This window comes from Babylonia areolata, chromosome 6 (assembly GCF_041734735.1).
Source record: "Babylonia areolata isolate BAREFJ2019XMU chromosome 6, ASM4173473v1, whole genome shotgun sequence".
Classification (NCBI taxonomy): Eukaryota; Metazoa; Mollusca; class Gastropoda; order Neogastropoda; family Buccinidae; genus Babylonia; species Babylonia areolata.
In genome coordinates, this window is record NC_134881.1 from 24,834,763 (window position 1) to 24,853,305 (window position 18,543).

An 18,543-nucleotide genomic window follows, 5' to 3' on the forward strand; every position below is an offset into this window, starting at 1 on the left:
TATTCATAATTTTTGTAGAATTATAAGACATAGTGTCTGGGAGTTGGTCATTTCAATGCTTTCCTTTTGATCAGTACTCCAAAAAGTAATTCACTTGATTTTAATCACGTTTAATGCAGATTGTGTGACATGATTCTTAAAAAAAAAGAAAAAAAAAAGAGCAGAACCCAGCCTAAAAAATTAATCACACTGACAAAAGAACAGCTGCACAGTGTGACACTCCTACTAAACAACACGTTGTCTTGTAGTCATATTCAACACCATATTACAAAAATATATGTTGAAGAGGGGATACCATGAATGAAAGACATTTAACTGCTTTACAATTTGATTAAATAACTCAGGTTTCAAAATAACTATAAGGAAAAAAAAAAGTCTTATCAGGCACATTCTCACCTGTGGGACTGGTGACATTATCAACACCCAGGGCATTGTTATCTCCTGCACACATTGGCTGTACCGTATAGTCAACCCTCACACCTGTAGTTTTCTAGAGTTCATGACAGTGAAGTTACAGCCATGTAAAAAAAAATATTAGTAGCATCAACAAGGATTTACATATCAATGCATTCCTATGGCCTAGAAGGACTCGTGGATAAAAGAATTTTGATTGGCAAAAATAAAAAATTGTTTAACCAAGAATACAAAACTTACTAATCAACATTTTTCTGAAAGCATACAATGGTCATGTTTTGTTCAGATGAAATATGTAGTGAGATAGAAAAAAGAGATCAATAATGAATAAGTCTGTGCTGGTGCAGCATTCACACATTCCCTGCTATGTCCATTAGTTCACAACTCAAGATTAGACATTCCCGACTGAAGACTGTTTTCCTCCCTTGACTATAGAAATGGTTCTAAAGATCAAATGGAAAATTTTAGGTACCCCTAATCAATTAATGATTTAATGACTATTGTCAATGTAATGATTTAATGACTATGTCTATATTTCTTCTTCTTCTTCTGTGTTTGTGGGCTGTAATTCCCATGTTCACTTGTATGTACACGAGTGGGCTTTTACATGTATAACCGTTTTACCCCGCCATGTAGGCAGCCATACTCTGCTTTCAGAGGTGTGCATGTTGGGTATGTTCTTGTTTCCATAACCCTTTGAAGGCTGACATGGATTACATGATCTTTAATGAGCGTATTTGATCTTCTGCTTGCAAATGGGGTTCAGGCACTAGCAGGTCTGCACATGTGTGGTGGCGGCTGTCGGGGACTTGCTGGCACTGCTTTTCCTGGCCTCTCTGCGTTGCTCTGCTGCAGCGATTCTGTTGGCCTCACAGGATTTGGCGCCTTTGTGGACAGCTGAACGCCACTTTGGTCTGTCCATTGCATTCAGCTCCCATGTGTCATGGCTGATGTTGAACCATGTGTCATGGCTGATGTTGAAGGCCTTCAGAGAAGCTTTCAGAGTGTCTTTGAAGCGCTTCTTTTGGCCTCCATGGGAGCGCTTCCCATGTTGGAGTTCGCCGTACAGCAGTTTCTTGGGGAGCCGGTGGTCTGGCATGCGAACTACATGGCCTGCCAGCTGGTTCGTCTAATATCACTTATAGTGAAAAGACGTTAAACTAAAGAACGAACGTGCAGCTGGGCCTGCATCAAGATGGTGTAGATGCTGGGCAAGTTTGCACGAGTGAGCACCTCTGTGTCAGGGATCTTCTCTTGCCACTTTATGCCGAGAAGTTTTCTGAGGCTGGTGGTGTGGAAGTGGTTCAGCTTTTTGGCGTGGCGTTTGTAGACTGTCCATGATTCACATCCATAGAGCAGTGTGGTGAGAACTATGGCCTTGTGCCTCTCCTGTTCCAAATGTTCTTATGGAATCTGCCGAAGGCAGCGCTGGCTTTGGCGAGTCTGGCATTCACTTCATCGTCGATGACAACTGTGCGAGAGAGTGTACTGCCCAGGTACGTGAACTTGTCCACCGCGTTCAGTCATTGCCCGTTGATGAAGATGTTTGGTTCAACGTAAGGCTTTCCTGGAGCTGGCTGGTGCATCACCTCAGTCTTCTTTGTGCTGATTGTGAGGCCAAAGTTGTCACAGACAGCAGAGAACTTGTCGACGCTGTGTTGCACGTCAGCTTCGGAGGCAGCGTTGAGAGCGCAGTCATCAGGAAACAGGAAGTTGTTGATGGTGTCTGTCCTCACCTTGGTTTTTGCTTGAAGCCTCCTGAGGTTAAGAGTGATATATATATTCACCTGGGAGATCATAAAAATCTCCACCCTTTACCCACCAGGCGCCATCACCCGGGACCCTCAGATTGAAAGTCCAACGCTTTAACCACTTGGCTAGTGCGCCCGTCATGTCAGTATTTGACTTGTTTGATTACCATCACTGTTTATTACATTCATGTGTGCATTTTTGCTTGCAAGTATCTTTTGTGTGTGTGTGTGTGTGTGTGTGTGTGTGTGTATGCGTGTGCATGCACGTGAGTGTACATGTATACGTGTGTGCATGCATGCCTGTGTACATCTCTGTGTCCATGATTTTTACTGTGCAATTGGATTTTTTTGTTACCTTTCATTCTCATTCAACAACAATTCTTCCAATCACAGGGAAGCGCTCCCATATACAAAAAAACAAACAAACAAACAAAAACAACAACAACAAAAAAACATGCTTATTAAGTACAGTGATGTTTGCACAATGAAAAACAATGCACAGTGGGTTCAGATACACTCATTTTGTCTTTCAGGACTTCAACACATACACACATCTCTCACCTTTGGAGGCTACAGGACTGCTGGGAAATGAATCGAAGAAGCTAAATCCTGAACACATGCATCACACACACACACATCATTACTTAAATACAATGCAGCAAAAGTATTCAAGCATCACGGACAATTACTATTTATCAAAAACTGAGAGTTGGCCAGTCCTCAAAATAAAAGAAGGATCTGATGACAGAGTCTGAATAATGTCAACCATTCACAAGCTTTACTATTGAACTAGGAGAACACAAACATTAGTACTATTACAAAATGATCATTATTCATGAGATCTATGAAGAGGCAACTGGCATGGGTGCTTGTATATCAATAAAAATTTAAGAAAAGATCCAGAAACAAAGTCTTTGTAATTTTAGATCTGTAATCATATTCGCTTTGCTCTTTCTGTTTTTTATGGGTATATCTTGTGCAGCGTCTCTCAACCAGCCATTTCCCTAGTTCATGTCAGGCACATCAATGATATGACTGTTTATATAATGCCCTGTCCAGTCAGCATGACTATATCATTTACATCAAGATATCAAAGTTATAAAGGATTTTCAGACTTTTTCATCAATAATGGAGGGTTCTCTTGATGCAAAAAAAAAGAGATAAGAGTTAAATTTTGTATCTCTTGACGCCAGACTGAATTGACATGTGTCACAGGCAACATTTAACACGTTAAAGTTAAAATACAAAAAGGTGAAATATGTGTACATGCTTTATAAATATATATGATTTGGCCATTTAAAAAAAGTCTGCAGAAAAGATGCATATGTTTACTGTTAATTACATCTTTGACCTTTAAGTTTAATTATAAGATTTTACCTTTACTAGTAAAAAAACTTTTTTAATGGTGGAAAAATGCTTCAAGTAGACACACATGTGCACAATCACTCATTCGCTCACACACACACACACACACACACACGTGCGCGCGTGCGCAGGTGAGCATGCACATGCCCAACAGTTAGCATACATAGTACAGAGTTCATACATATAGATTTTTTTTTTTTAACTTGTGAAGATGCTTAGATCCCTTTGTCAATCTTCTGTGGCTTGTTCTGACATGCACATGCCCACTCCTGAAGGTCACACCCCCTGTCGTGAATCCTGTTTGTAGATATATATAGTTGTTAACAGCTTAAGTATTTTTTGAAAAATCCAGACATGCCCTAATTATTCAAAGAGGATTTCACATAAAAGTGGGTGTTTAACTTTCTCCTCCTTCTTCTAAGTATTAATATTATTATCATTTTATTATTTATAAAAAGATGCCATGTTCCTAGTCACTTAACAGTAACACACATGTGCACACAAGTGTATTGGTTATTTCAAGCACACCCCTCACCTCCAAAGCTTAAGCCACTGCTGGCACCTGGAGAGCAGGTATACCCTGCACATGTTTGCCACACCACCCAATCATTTTGTGGCACTGTACTAGAATACATCATGTAATAACCCTCATTGATGAAAGCCAAGAAGTTTAGTGACTGAGGTCAATTACCTTCTCCTGCAAAGACATTAATGAATACAATGTCTTGATTACCCCCTCTGTGTGATGCCATGCTTACTGATTGCAGTATCATGACCATATACTCTTCTTCTAGTCTCTCTCAGACCCTCATTCATGAATATGATTAATGACAAGTGAAGCAGTTGGCTTTGAAGAGGTGTTCACACACAGACATTTTGTGCAAACTCATCATCAGTATATCATGGATGGAGAGAGAGAGAGGTCAAATTCAAAACTGGTCTCAGGCCCATAACAAAAAAGTGCACAGTTAGAGAGAGAGGCAGACAGACAGACAGACAGACAGGCAGAAGCAGACAGGCAGGTGGACAGGCAGAGACAGGGGAGAGACAGGCAGACAGATAGACAGGCAGGCAGACAGAGAATGCATTAATGTTTCTATGTATATGTTCGAGTATGTACTGTGTATGCACACACCCACACCCATATCCACCTCACCCAAACAAATACACACACCAACCCACACTCACACACACCCACACTCAAAACCATCACTAATCACCCTCCTTCTCTACAGGACCAAGGCACAAACTAATTAATATTCAATGAACCATAATCCTGTGAACCCACCAATGGCAGGCATATCAAGAGGCTAATAAACATACTGGTCAATGACACTCCACTGTACAAACACAAAACCATAAAAGAAAAAACCAAAACCAAACATGTTCCACCACCTTGTCTTACAACCACACCCTTTCAGTACCATGAAATGAAGATATGTGCCCAGCATGTCTCTATCTTAAAACCACAGTGCGGGTGAAGCAGTGGCAAACAGCCCTTTCCACTCATTTCTTCAGCTGACTCACCATCAATACCCAAGTCACCTTCAGCTGACATAAACATTCATATACTGCCGTGATTATTCAGAATGAAAGGATAATTGATATGCTGTAAAAAAATAAATCTCACAACATGAATGAAAAGTCACTCCTGTCTATGGGGAAGGGAGAGAGTTAAAGAGAGAGGGGGGTAGAGAGAGAGGGGGGAGACAGAGAAAGAGAGAGAGAGAGAGAGAGAGAGAGAGAGAGAGAGAGAGCGCTATAACTTGAACTCTGAAATGAATAGACACTCAGCTCTACCATTTGACATCTTTCTCTGTATCTCATTCAGTTTGGGTCCCTGATTTTTTTCTTTGTGTGTGTCTCTCTAATACACATTTAGTGAGATGAGATACACTCATACAGGCAGACAGACAGACAGGCAGAGAGCAAATTAGGCAACCCGAGACTGAGAAACAGTCATCTCTGTCTCCCTATCATCTCTCTCTCTCTCTCTCTCTGAAATATGAAAATCATTACTTATAGGGCTGGCAGATGATATGACTCTTGAGCCTAAATCAGTGCTAAGTACACCACAAATGTAAAATGCTTAGCTCCATCATCTCTCTCTTTCTCTCTGTGACTAATTTTTTCTGCAACAGCTTCTCTCTTCCAGTTCCACCAACCCAGTGTCCATTAAAGACATGGACTCACACCATTCATGATATATGTAATCACTTTTGAATTAAAAGGGAAATTAAAAGTAGAATCAATAAAACAATGACTGACAGACAATTCATCATGGTCAATGAGTTCTGAGACAATTATTCTTATTTCAAATTGTGTGCAAGTGCACACATGCACACTCATGCACAGGTGTGTGTGTGTGTGTGTGTGTGTGTGTGTGTGTGTGTGTGTTATGTCTGTGTGTGTGTGTGAGAGAGAGAGAGTTTGTGAGTGTGTGTGTGCGAGTTTGTGAGTGTGTGTGTGTGTGTGTGTGCGCGCGTGCGTGCGCGCATATATATGACCTTGCTTGCATGAGTGAGAGAGAGAGCGAGGGAGAGGGAGAGAAATAAAGAAAGAGAGTGCATCAGAGTATAAACCTCACCTTTTCTTGGCGGAGAAGCTGTTTTTTCTTTTCCTTCAGGAGACCTGACTGGAGATGCACCATCCTCCTCCTCTTCATCGTCACTGAAGTCATCACTATATTCATCATACATATCTTCTTCATCAGCGTTACTGTCCTGTCTCTCAGCCATCTTTGTATCTTGTGTTGAAGTCTTGTACTTTCACACCAGATTATCAGTCAATATGAACCAGACCGTCATATATGTTCTTTGACCCGAGTAACAGCCGGCCACAACACATGATTATAATGCAAAATCATGTTGCTTTCCACAGTTTCCATGGTTTTCTACAGTCCAAAACTTTTTCATTAAAATTATCAATATCTGTCTGTGCATCCTTTACAATACCTGTAATGAGGATCATGAGACACATCTGTATAAATGCAGTTTACTGATATGTTCATTTATGTTGAAATCAAAGTTAATGTGAGAGCACCCTTCTGGGTTTTTGTTGTTGTTGTTCTTTTGTTTTCTTCAAAACGCATGATAAAATGTTCTCTTTTTCAAACTATGAAAATAACAACAACAAAAACCAAATAAATAATTCAATTAGTATTGGCTAGTGCTTTTGATAAGGTTATGTTAAAATTCTGTTAATGAAAGAACTAGAAAATACAAATAACAAGAAAAATTACACTAACCATTTGATTTAACCTTTTTTTTTCCCTTATTTATGCCAAAATGCAACAAGAAACGAACAAAGTCAAAACCACACCTTGGTCAGTTGGTGTTTTACAACTGGTGTAACAATATTAATTCCTTTACTCGTGCACAAATGCAGATTATGTACAATTGTAGACTCATTTGATATTCCATTCCCCATGATTTTTATCCAAAGAAAAAAAAGTGTACATTTTTGGGTTGACTGTAACGTAGTTTCATTTTATCAACCGACGATATCCCACCAAACTCTTTGCACCAAGGCGTGCACGGGATAGTTTGAACAGCAAAAAGTAATACAGCACTAAGACAAACAAGAACTAACCGCAGAGAATCAAGTCTGCGTCCGGAATAATCACAGGAAAGGAAATTGTAATGTGGGTTTTCTGTTTGAATTGCCGGAATGTCAATTTGTTTATCTGCCCCCAAGCAACTACTCCAGCACTCTCAAACGTGTGTGCTAGAGTCATCAGAATTTGTGCAGAAGGAAGTGGAATGACGTAGCCAAACATTGCGATGACGTTTCTGGCATAGCTCCTGGAAGTTTTGCTTTGGGGTCTGCAAAACAACTTTAACAGTTTTCGTTTCTCTCCATCTTCCTTTTTCAGAATCTGCCACTTTCGTGTTACGTTTCAAGAAGCATTGTGTCAAGATTTACTGGAAGAAGATGGGTCCGATCAAGGTTTTCGTCACGAACTTTCCAGGGAGTGTGAACGTAAGTGCCTTGTTTGAGATCGGTTTGCAGCAGACGCACTTTTCCATAAAAGGGAATATGACATTTGGTCAAGATGCAGGAGCAAGTGGACATTACCCCCTTCCCCCTCCCTTCCATCCTCCCTTTCCAACTCTCTCTCCATCTCTATCTCTCTCTCTCTCTTGGCCTGTCTTTCCCCTTATTTTAATTGATTCGGATGTAAAACAGACAAAACAAAGTGTACACATACTGGATTGATTGTCCGTTTGTTCATTCTTTAGTTCCATGACTTTACATATCATATCATATCAATATCAAGGTGTGCAGGCCTGACAAGGCCTTTTGCCCGCTTGAAGTGGGGAAGAAAAAGAGAGTCCCCATATATGACATGTATTTTTCAACACTGAGTGCGCAATACTTGAAAAATCAAGAAATATCTTTAAAATTCAGTGAATGGGTGTCAGGATTAAGATAATTTTTAAAAGTTTTTTTTAAAAGTATCCTGCAGAAACAACATCTTGTGACAAATAAAGATTTGTTACTCTGTTAGTAAAAAAGGGTGCAACTCTGGAAGATTTTACTGAAACTTTTAACAGTTTGTAGGAATGGCCTCTTGTAGCAGTGTTCTTAATCTTATTCAATGTAAACAAAGAAATTATAGTTCTGCTGTCATATAACAAATGATGATATATATACTTTCCTCTATTTCAACATTAAAATTTACTGTTTTGCGAAGTTAGATGAGTGAAGATGTGAAAGAGGTAACATCCAATGTAAGGGAAAATAGCGGGAGGGAGAAAATTGAAATAAATATGTTTTGTTTTCTGAGGGTAATAGAGTAAGCAAGACTATATATGCTTCCTGATCCATTGTTCTTTTTTTCATCCACCTCTCAAAGGTGAAAAAATAAAGGGGGAAATCATCATTAATACAGCATACCTGAGGGTGGAGGTAGGGTTAAAGTAAAAGAGAGAGAGAGGACACTTGAAAAATTAGCGAGAGGAAGAGAAGAATAAATGGACTTAGAGTGATAGAGGAAAGTATCATCAGTTGCATGCCTGTGTAATTAATACATGTGGTAAACCACATATCTCTGGAATTGTCTCTGTAACAGCACATGGTATATTATTCTTATGAGGGGGTCAAAAGTCAAGGTCATTATATGGCAAAACACAAAAAGCCCAAGAAATGCCTATGTTTCACATCCAGTTTTGTACAGACTCTGTTGAATCAGATTTATTCAACAGAATTTGCCAGGGACAACCCTTTGTTGCTGTGGATTCTTTTACATGTGCAAAGTGCATGCTGCACATATGAACTCAGTTTATCATCTCATCTAGATGACTATATAGCACCCAGACCACCATTCATGGCCAGTCTTGTGGAGAGGGGGCAGTGAAAATCCTGGTCCATAAATGGGACTTGAATCAATGGACACTCAATTTCTGTTTGATGCATTACCATGAGGCCACCACTGAAAAGACATCGAGCCCTTTTCAGTTTTTATATATATTTTTATGTGTGTCTGTATATGTGTGTTTGTGTAAGCGCATGTGTGCGTGGGTGTGCGTGTGTGTGTGTTCAATGTATAATATGAACAGATATACAATGGAAAAAAAGCTTAAATAGAAATCATAGCGTGCATCCAGTTGCATTGGAAATGGATCAGATTTGTTTCAAAGTCAAAATAGGGTATGGATAATTTGTTGGCCTCTTAAGATGTGCTGTAGAAGACAGGAATATGGGTGGTACTTAAATCATGCTGAATTTCTAAAAACCATTAAAACATCTGTAGCTTTGCTTTGTCTTGAAGTCATCTTTTTCAACAACAACGAAAGAAAGAAAAAAGGTGTTAGTCTGTTCTCATGACTGCAAACTATGAACATTAATGGCAGTGTTGGTGTTTCAGTGTCTTGTTTGTTTGTTCACAGCTGAGGAAACAGCAACAGCAAGTCTTGGATATTCTGGAGGGTTTGAGGATACCATTTGAGCGTGTCGACATTTCAGAGCCAGGCAGAGATGAAGACCGCAAGTTCATGCGTGCCAACTGCAAGGGCCGCAAAAAAGGGGCAGCACCATTGCCTCCACAGATTTTCAATCAGGAGGATTATTGTGGGGTAAGATTTAAGAACAACCTGTGAATTGATTGATGTTCCTTCTTTTTGTTATGATTGTTTAATATATTTCAGAACAGGTTTTATGATTTTATATTGATACTAGTTTTGTGGCAAATTATCTGTGTATATATATTATATTTCTGCAAATACTGGTTTTATATTTATATAAATTACCTTTTATCTCTCCCTCTTTCTCTTTTCTCCACCCACCCCTCTTTTTTATTAAAAAAATTTTTTTTTTTAAAGATATTAAATGATGTAGATCTGCATGCAATGCTGTTCTGTTCATTTGTAGATTAGTTCATGTATTTGATTATGAAATTGTGCTCACACATCATCAAATGGATAACTAATTAGTGTATCCTTGTTAGTGTATGCAGGTGTACTTGGAGTGTTGGCCTAGTGGTAATACATCCACCTTGGAAGCAAGAGAATCTGAGTGCACTGGATCAATTCCCACAGTCGCCAGTAATCCCCCTCACCCCAACCCCCCCTCCCCCCACTAGACCTTCAGTAGTGGTCTGGACACTAGTCGTTTGGATGAGACAATAAACCGAGGTCCCATTTCCAGCATGCACTTAGCGCACATAAAAAAAACCCCATAGCAACAAAAGGGTTGTCCCTGGCAAAAATCTGCAGAAAAATCCACTCGATAGGAAAACAAATAAAGCTGCAGGCAGAAAAAATACAAAAAAAAATTGATGGTGGTCTCAGTGTAGCGACATAATCTCCCTGGAGATAGCAGCCCAAATTTCACAGAGATATCTGTTGTGACAAAAGGGAAATACAATGCATATAGTTACAGTTCCTGAAGGTGTGGATTTTTTGCAAGTACATGTGTGTGCATGCATTGTTGCATGGGTTTCCTGCATTCACAAGATGTTGATATTTTAATTTTTGTAGATAAGTTGTATTAATTTTTTTTTTTTAAAGATGTACTGTATACATTCCTTTTTCGTGATGTAAATCCATGAAGATAAGTCTGTAAACATAACTGTCAAATTGATTGATGTTGTTGACACACAAAACAAGTGATAGAATCTTTTTATTTTTCTATGAATATATATTTTCAGATTGCAATAGAAGGTGAGTATAGTTTGTTAAACATGAAGCCAGAATCTTTTAGAAATTATGCTTTCTAACTTTCTGTGCTTGTATGTAGTTGGATAGTTACTGGTTTGTTCACTGTTTGGGGAACAGTTTTGATTATATTTGGCTCCTTTTCCTTCTTTCTTTCATTTCCTTTTTTGTTTGTTTGTTTGTTTTGCTGTTGTTTTTCTGTCATTTTGCTGCAGAAATATGTGATTTCTGTTATGCTTTTTAAATTCTTGTTGCTGAACTTTCTGTTTTCCAGTTTATACTTTAGTTTCAAGCATGCTAGCTATCTGTTATCAGGTTTTTGTTTCAAAATTGCACAGCAGGATCTGTCAAAGACTCAGATGCACTATAATATGTGGTATGGGCTATTATATGCCTTGCATTGTTTCTTGGGGTTTTTTGTTGTTGTTTTTTTTGGGGGAGGGGGGGTTGTGTGTGTTTTTGTTGTTGGTTTTTTCACTCAGAAGACCATCATTTCTTCCCCTCATTTTGTCATGTACATGGATACATATACAAACATAGAGAATCATGTGTTGACACACTTACCCATTCCCATCATTTACTGATATACACACGATATATGCACTTTCAGTATGTGTATGCGCATCCATGCAAGTATTGCAACAGTTATTTATCTGTTATGTGTGTACTGGGTTATCCATGTATTGATTTCATTTGTCCTTTATTTAGATTTGCTAGAATTCTGAAAGAGTGTCAGTGTTGCTGAATATTGGCATTATATCAAAGTCAAACAATCCAGCTTTGCTTTCACACTAGACTTTCAGTATTAACTTGTGTTTTTTTTTCTTTTCTTTTCTTTTTCTTTCTTTTTTTTTTTTTCTTCTTCTTTTTTTTGCACAGCTTATTCTGTCTCTAAGATTGTGTGTGTGTGTGTGTGTGTGTGTGTGTGTGTGTGTGTGTGTTTACTCATTTGTTTATATGGCTCTGTGTATGCATTTATTATATAGGTCCTTGGGCATGTATGTGAATTATATAGTGTGTTTGAGTGTGTGAATGTGTGTGTGAACATAATTATTGGGGTGTGTGTGCATAATGTATGTGGGTGCATGTGCACATAACTTGATAAACAAATATATATATATATATATATTGGCTGAGAGTGAGAGGGGGAGTGTGTGTGACCATCCCATTATGGATACAAGTGTATAAACAATGCGAAAGATCTTCAAGAACTTCATAAATGATAAAGACAAATCTGTGCTTTCTGTTCAGGATTTTGACAAGTTTGAAGTAAGTGTTGAAACGAATCAGCTGTATGAGTTCCTGAAGTTGGAGAATCCCAACAGGGTGTCAGTCACTGCGACACAGGTACGTACAGATTTACCTCATGGTGTCTGGAAAAAAAAAGACAACCCCAAAACTACACAATAATGATAATGATAATTATGATACTACAGCTACTACTGGTAATGGATTTTTAAATAGTACCATATCCAGAAAAATGCTGCAGGTGCTATACAAAGTATCATAAATAACACATTACTATTGTGATAATGTTGCATGTATGCACATCAAAAGGTACCAAGCAAACTATACTCACACATAAACACAATACATACTTGCATGTAAGCTTACATTCAGGCATACTTACATACATACATACATGCATATATACATACATACATATATATTATATATATATACACACACAGACCCCTCTCCCGCACCCTCCCTTCCTCCTATTTCGCCCTCCCCCTAGCTCCCAACACACACACACTCACACAGACATGAATATGAAGAGGATGATACTGCTGGTGCTCTGAAATTATGAAGTGTAAAACCACAGAATGGATAATGATTTTGGACTATTATTATCATTTCCTCATCTTTACAGTTAACATGTGCTGCACAGTCAGATGACTTTGTCATGATCCCTCCGCCTGACCCATCTTTAAAAAAGAAAAGAAGACTGTATGGAAAAAAATATAAGCATTATTATGTCTTCTTTTTTTTTTAAGATTGTAAAAGAATGACCTTTCACATTGTATTTGACTATTACTGATGTCAACATTTTGCTGTACCCCAGATAGAAAATGAAGAGAAAGAAAAAGGAGATGGATTTAAAAAAAGAAGAAAAAAAAAGTGTTCAAGGATTGTAAAAGAAAGATAATTTCTCTGATCATACAAACATAGACTTTTGATTCTGTAGATTTGACTAATGACAACATAGTACATGTTTTTTTGTGTGTTTTGGCACCAGGATGAAAACGAAGAAAAAGAGAAAGGAGATGAGGTACAGTATTATTTGTCTTTAGATTATATCAATTTTTATTCACTTTGGACTAGTCACTTGATTGCTGCTTCACTACTTTTTTTTCTCTCTTTTACATGCATTTGCATTGAGAAATTTGATGGAGGGTATGAACGGTTTTGAGAGCATTTTTTTATTTTTTATTGTGTTTGCATAATTGTTGTGTTTTTTCTTTGTGATGTCATTGTCTTTGTTTTATGACTGACTTGTCAGTGCTGTTTTGTGTATGTATGTCTGCATGCGTGCACATGCGTGTATGTTTGTCCACTTGCCACTGCACATGCACAAGAAAGTGTGAGTGAGAGCACATGTGTGTTTACATGTATATATATAGCTGAAACAGCTAAATTTACAGTGTTTTAAGATTTATAATGAATTTTAGGGTATCCACTGAATACTACTGTTTACCATATGCAGAAATGTTTGGCACAGTTTACATCTGTACTTATGTTTGAAATCTCTGTATTCATCTGGAATCATGGGTATAATATTTTATGTCCACAAGTTCTCAGCTGCATGTATACATTCTTCAGCCTTCCTTTATTCCCCAGACCAAAGAAGAGAGAGGGGAGGAAGAGGAAGAAAACAAAGAAACTACTGACAGAAAAGAAGAAGAAGATGATAAAGCTGGAGTCAAAGAAGAAGAAGAAAAAAAAGAAGATCCAGCCGCCGCCCTTGCCTCACGCTTCAAAAAATTCAGAGATGAGGATGAGCCGGAAGAGTTAGACTTCGGCGACAGCAAGGAAGATGAGAGCAAGGAGGAGAAGGAGAAAATGGAAGAGAAGAAAGAGAAGGAAGACCCTGCAGCTGCTTTTGCCAAGTTCAGAAAATCCAGAATTGAAGATGAAGAAGAGGAACTGGACTTTGGAGATACAGCTGAAGAGGAGACCAAAGAGGAAGATAAGAAAGAAGAGGAGGAGGAGGAAGACCCTGCAGCTGCTTTTGCCAAGTTCAGAAAATCCAGAATTGAAGATGAAGAAGAGGAACTGGACTTTGGAGACACAGCTGAAGAGGAGACCAAAGAGGAAGATAAGAAAGAAGAGAAGGAAGAAGACCCTGCTGCTGCTTTCGCCAAGTTCAGAAAATCCAGAATTGAAGATGAAGAAGAGGAACTGGACTTTGGAGACACAGCTGAGGAGGAGACCAAAGAGGAAGATAAGAAAGGAGAGGAGGAGGAGGAAGACCCTGCAGCTGCTTTTGCCAAGTTCAGAAAGTCCAGAATTGAAGATGAAGAAGAGGAACTGGACTTTGGAGACACAGCTGAAGAGGAGACCAAAGAGGAAGATAAGAAAGAAGAGAAGAAGGAAGAAGACCCTGCTGCTGCTTTCGCCAAGTTCAGAAAATCCAGAATTGAAGATGAAGAAGAGGAACTGGACTTTGGGGAACCCAAGGAAGAAGAGGACATCAAAGAGGAGGAGCTTGATTTGGGAGAATCAAAGGATGAGGAAACAAAAGCAGAAGAGAAGAAAGATGAGAAGGAAGAAGAAAAGAAGGAAGAAGATCCAGCTGCTGCTTTTGCCAAGTTCAGAAAATCGAGAGTTGAGGATGAAGAAGAAGAGCTTGATTTGGGAGACCCTATGGCAGAAGTTAAAGAAGAAGAAGTGAAAGCAGAAGAAGATGAGAGAAAAGAGGAGAAGTTGGAAGAGAAAAGGGAAGAAGACCCAGCTGCTGCTTTTGCCAAGTTCAGAAAGTCAAGAGTTGAAGATGAAGAAGAACTTGATTTGGGGGAAACGAAAGCGGAAGTAAAGGAAACACAAGAAGAGGAAAAAGAAGTGGAGAAGGAAGAGAAGACAGAAGAAGACCCAGCTGCTGCTTTTGCAAAATTCAGAAGATCAAAACTTGAAGATGAAGAAGAACAGCTTGATCTGGGAGAAACTGAAGTCAAAGAAGAAAGAGAAGAAGAAAGAAAAGTAGAAGAACAAGAACCAAAAGCAGAAGTACCAGAAACAGAAGAAGAAGATCCAGCGGCTGCCTTTGCTAAGTTCAGAAAACCAAGTGCGGAAGAAGAGGAAGAAGTGGATTTTGAAGAATCACAACAGGAAGAAAATTCAACAACAGAAAAGGAAACAGAAAAACCAAAGGAAGTAGACAAGGTAGAACAAAGCAATGTCCACATGTCGGTGATACCAAGAAGAAGATTCCTTCACGATATCGCAGAGGAGGAAGAGCCCAGCGCCGCAGAAGAAAATGAAGAGAAAGAAGAGAGCCCAGCCGAGCGATTAAGACGCCTGAGAGCTGCACGTCAAGTGGAAGAGCCTGTTGAGGATGAACCTGCTCCGAGAAGACGTCAGTCAAGAGAGGAGGTGGAAAGCAAACCAGAGGAGGAAGAGAAACCAGTTGAAGATGAACGTGAAGCCAGACGCAGACGCCGGCGTGAAGCTGCAGCTGCCGCCGCCGCCACTACTGAAGTAGAAGACGAAGATCGAGAGGCTCGACGTAGAAGGCGAAGGGAAGAACGAGAAAAACAGGAAGAAGCAGACACATCTCAGGATGAGGACAGGGAGGCACGCCGTCGTAGACGACAGGCTCGTGATGAGTAGAGGAAAGGTAGCATCCCTTTGTTGTGTCAAGACCAGAGTGATCTTCCCCCCTTTTCCTCCAGCATTTGGTTGCGTGACTGAGGCATGCAGTTAATCACTTACTTATTTCCCATTATCCCCTCTGGCATGCAAGGCAGCAACGAAGAACCACCACTCATCTGTTTTAGGCCAGTCTCTGAATTGTACCCCAGGTGTGTTCCAGGGTCTTGAGTTCTCCTTTGAATGCATTGTATACCATTCCTGAAACAACCAAGACTTAATGACAGTGAATGAATTAAGAATTAATTCGAAAAATTGTGACTGGAATGGATCTCTTGTACGATGGCTTGTTGTAAGGTGTTTGATTTAAAGGTTTGAGTCAACAACTGTTACTAATATAGATTTGTGGGAGTGAAGAAATACTCATGTACTAGCACATGCACAAATGCCAAACAGAATTGTGAACACACACACACACACACACACACCAACCAAACAGATGCACACATACACCTGTTTTATACAAGGACAAAGAAATTTGTAATTTTGCAAGGAATGAACATTTTTTTAAGTTCAAAGCAACTCCAGCTTTACACATGTTCATACGCACATGCTCACATCCACAAATGCACACACATACACAAGGCTTGGTCAGTGTGTTGGGTTCATGTGAAGATCAGGCATGCTTTTTGTTTTGTTTTGTTTTATTGTTCGTTTACAGCAGATGTGGTGCAGCATATATGGATCAGTGTGCATGCTCTGACACCTCCTTCAAACTGAAACTGAAACATAGTATACACAGAACGCACATGAATTGTTGCTGTATGGATTTGCATCATTTACATTCTGATTTCCACCGCCATTCCTCTGTCCCCATGTCATCTCTACACCCCTTTCCCTCCTTCTCTGTCCATTTCTTTCCAGTGTGCCTGTACACATGGTTTTCCCTAGTTGCATGCATGCACACATACATGGGTATGGATGTGTGTGTGTGGTGTGTGTGTGTATGTGTATGTGTGTGTGTGTGTGTGTTTGTGCTGGTTTTGTTGAAAACTTCAGTCTCTGATTGGCTGTTTTTCAGATATTTACATTGACTTAGAGCTAATGCCTCAGAGCAATAGCTGGTGAACTGACAGTTATGTCTCATTAGTAATATTTATAATCATAATCAAAATCATAATTGAATTTATTAAAAACATTTAGATGGGTATATTCTGTTTACAATGTAGTAGTAAGTTCTCCGGTTCAGGATAAAATTGGATACAGATTGTGGGCATAAAAAAGCAATAACTCTGTTGATAAACAAAAAAAGGAAATGAAAATACTGACATTTTCTTTTTTCTTTTTTGAGGATAGTTTCAGGACTGTGGTGTGTTTCACTGAACTGGAAAAAAAAAAACACACACAAAAAAACCAAAGATTTTGAATTCTTTCATAAGATCCGTGATTTGAGGCGGTGTTTTGAACTGAGGAATGTTTACCAAGAATGAACGCACAACTAGTGTGAAAGGTTCCTTAGATTCAGATTTTTTTTCATTACCTTTACAGTGGGGACCAGATCCATATCATGAAAAGAAAGTTTATTTCATTTTCTAAAATGTTCTTGTGGATCACATTGCAGATGATTGGTTCTGCTGACATCACCTGATTTCAGTTTGGGTAAGCCTGGTTAAAGTAAAGTTGCTCATTGTTTTCTCTATCAATCTGTATTGTGTAGTACAGTGCATAGCTTCACAATGTGTAGGATAGTACTGTACGTGCATGAGTACACTTCATGAAGTATGCATGTGTAAATGCATGACTGTGTGTGTTTAATCTGGAGTGATTTTTCAGTCACATTGGATTGGAAATTTGTTGATATGAATAGCTTATTCAGTTTGACCTAGTTAGTCTGGAATTAAAACTCATGTGATAGTTGAATTAATAGCGTGGAGCTTGCAGTTTATTGTTTCCACAATATTGATGTTGAATATGTGAGTATGGAGTGGAGATGTATTGACATGAATGAACTGACCACATTAGTAAATAACAGTATGAAGAGGTTGACATGACTGACTTGGTTTGACAGCGAAAGTCAGTAACATTCCAAAGTAATTTGGAATGAACAGCTTCATTAATCATTGTTGTTGGCGATATATGTGACTGTCATGTGACATCAGTGTCATGTAGCACTGACTGTGATAACTGATATTTTTTCAGATAACCTTTCCCTGATCGGATCATCCAGATGACATGTCAGTCCCTGTCATCACTGCCAGCCTGAAGAATGCTTCAGCTCCCTTTTCATTCCACCCTGTTACCTGTCTGTCATTCTTCCTCTCCCGCCACGTAGGGGTGGGAAATTACGGGTTTCTTATACCTGCAACTCTGAGAAGACCAGGATATTGCTCACCCATGTGTTATATATACATGTATGTATATCTTCCCTTTTTGGGTATGTACATCTTTTCCCCAGATTTATTGATATTATTATTAATACTTATATAGCATCTATCTTCAATCAGAGACTGAACTGAAGAGTGCTTTACAAACACATAGTCATTTACACAACGGGTTGCCTGTTTGTTTCTAATTTTGATTCAGTATTATAACAGTATATTCATGAAGCTTGATTATCTGCCTTTCCTATTAAGTGGAAACGGTGTAATGTAGCATATGAACGCACACACACACACAGATCACACATACAAAAAAACCCAAAACAGTTAACAAATTGTGGACAGAAAAACTATGACATACTACTGCAGTTTGTTAAGTATTTGTTTTAGTTTGGTAGAGTCAGAAAACAGGTAATCCAATGTTTCAGTGCATATTACATTTCCCCAGTATTACTTTATGTTGGGTGCTACTGACCTGGACCTGTTGCTTTTCATGGAAAAATGCCACTTGGAATGGTTGAAGAACACATGTTCATTGTGAGAGCAACATGCAATAAATGACTTAGTTTATCCATGTTTTCCCATCCATCTGCATCTGTCTTGAGCTAAGTACATAAAAGTGTGTGTGCATGAATGTGTGTGGAGGTAGGGGGAGGGGATGGGTTAAAA

The 18,543-nt window shown here is 38.9% G+C and overlaps 2 protein-coding genes across 3 annotated transcripts in view; one reads left to right on the top strand and one right to left on the bottom strand.

The window, feature by feature from the left end:
- Window positions 1-7,273, bottom strand: part of LOC143282856 (uncharacterized) — a 46,547-nt gene extending 39,274 nt beyond the window's left edge. The window contains exons 1-2 of one of the 2 annotated variants that reach the window (XM_076588704.1): window positions 7,122-7,273; window positions 6,118-6,484 (exon numbers count right to left, since the gene is read on the bottom strand). In XM_076588704.1, the coding sequence (XP_076444819.1) occupies window positions 6,118-6,268 (151 nt within the window). In that variant the 5' untranslated portion in view covers window positions 6,269-6,484; window positions 7,122-7,273. Of the gene's footprint in view, window positions 1-6,117; window positions 6,485-6,851 lie in introns of both variants that reach the window. The other variant, XM_076588705.1, reaches the window with a different exon arrangement.
- A 40-nt stretch (window positions 7,274-7,313) lies between these two features.
- Window positions 7,314-18,460, top strand: LOC143282855 (uncharacterized). The gene is made up of 7 exons (XM_076588702.1): window positions 7,314-7,511; window positions 9,422-9,607; window positions 11,939-12,034; window positions 12,927-12,959; window positions 13,529-15,524; window positions 17,118-17,155; window positions 17,696-18,460. The coding sequence occupies exons 1-5, from the start codon at window positions 7,464-7,466 to the stop codon at window positions 15,515-15,517; spliced, it is 2,352 nt and encodes a 783-aa protein (XP_076444817.1). The 5' UTR covers window positions 7,314-7,463; the 3' UTR covers window positions 15,518-15,524; window positions 17,118-17,155; window positions 17,696-18,460.
- Window positions 18,461-18,543: the final 83 nt, after the last annotated feature.

Coding starts and splice junctions, on each gene's coding strand:
- LOC143282855 (XM_076588702.1), top strand. CDS start 7,464: ATGGGTCCGATCAAGGTTTTCGTCACGAACTTTCCAGGGAGTGTGAAC. Junction 7,512..9,421: donor ACTTTCCAGGGAGTGTGAAC/GTAAGTGCCTTG, acceptor GTTTGTTCACAG/CTGAGGAAACAGCAACAGCA. Junction 12,035..12,926: donor TGTCAGTCACTGCGACACAG/GTACGTACAGAT, acceptor TTTTGGCACCAG/GATGAAAACGAAGAAAAAGA.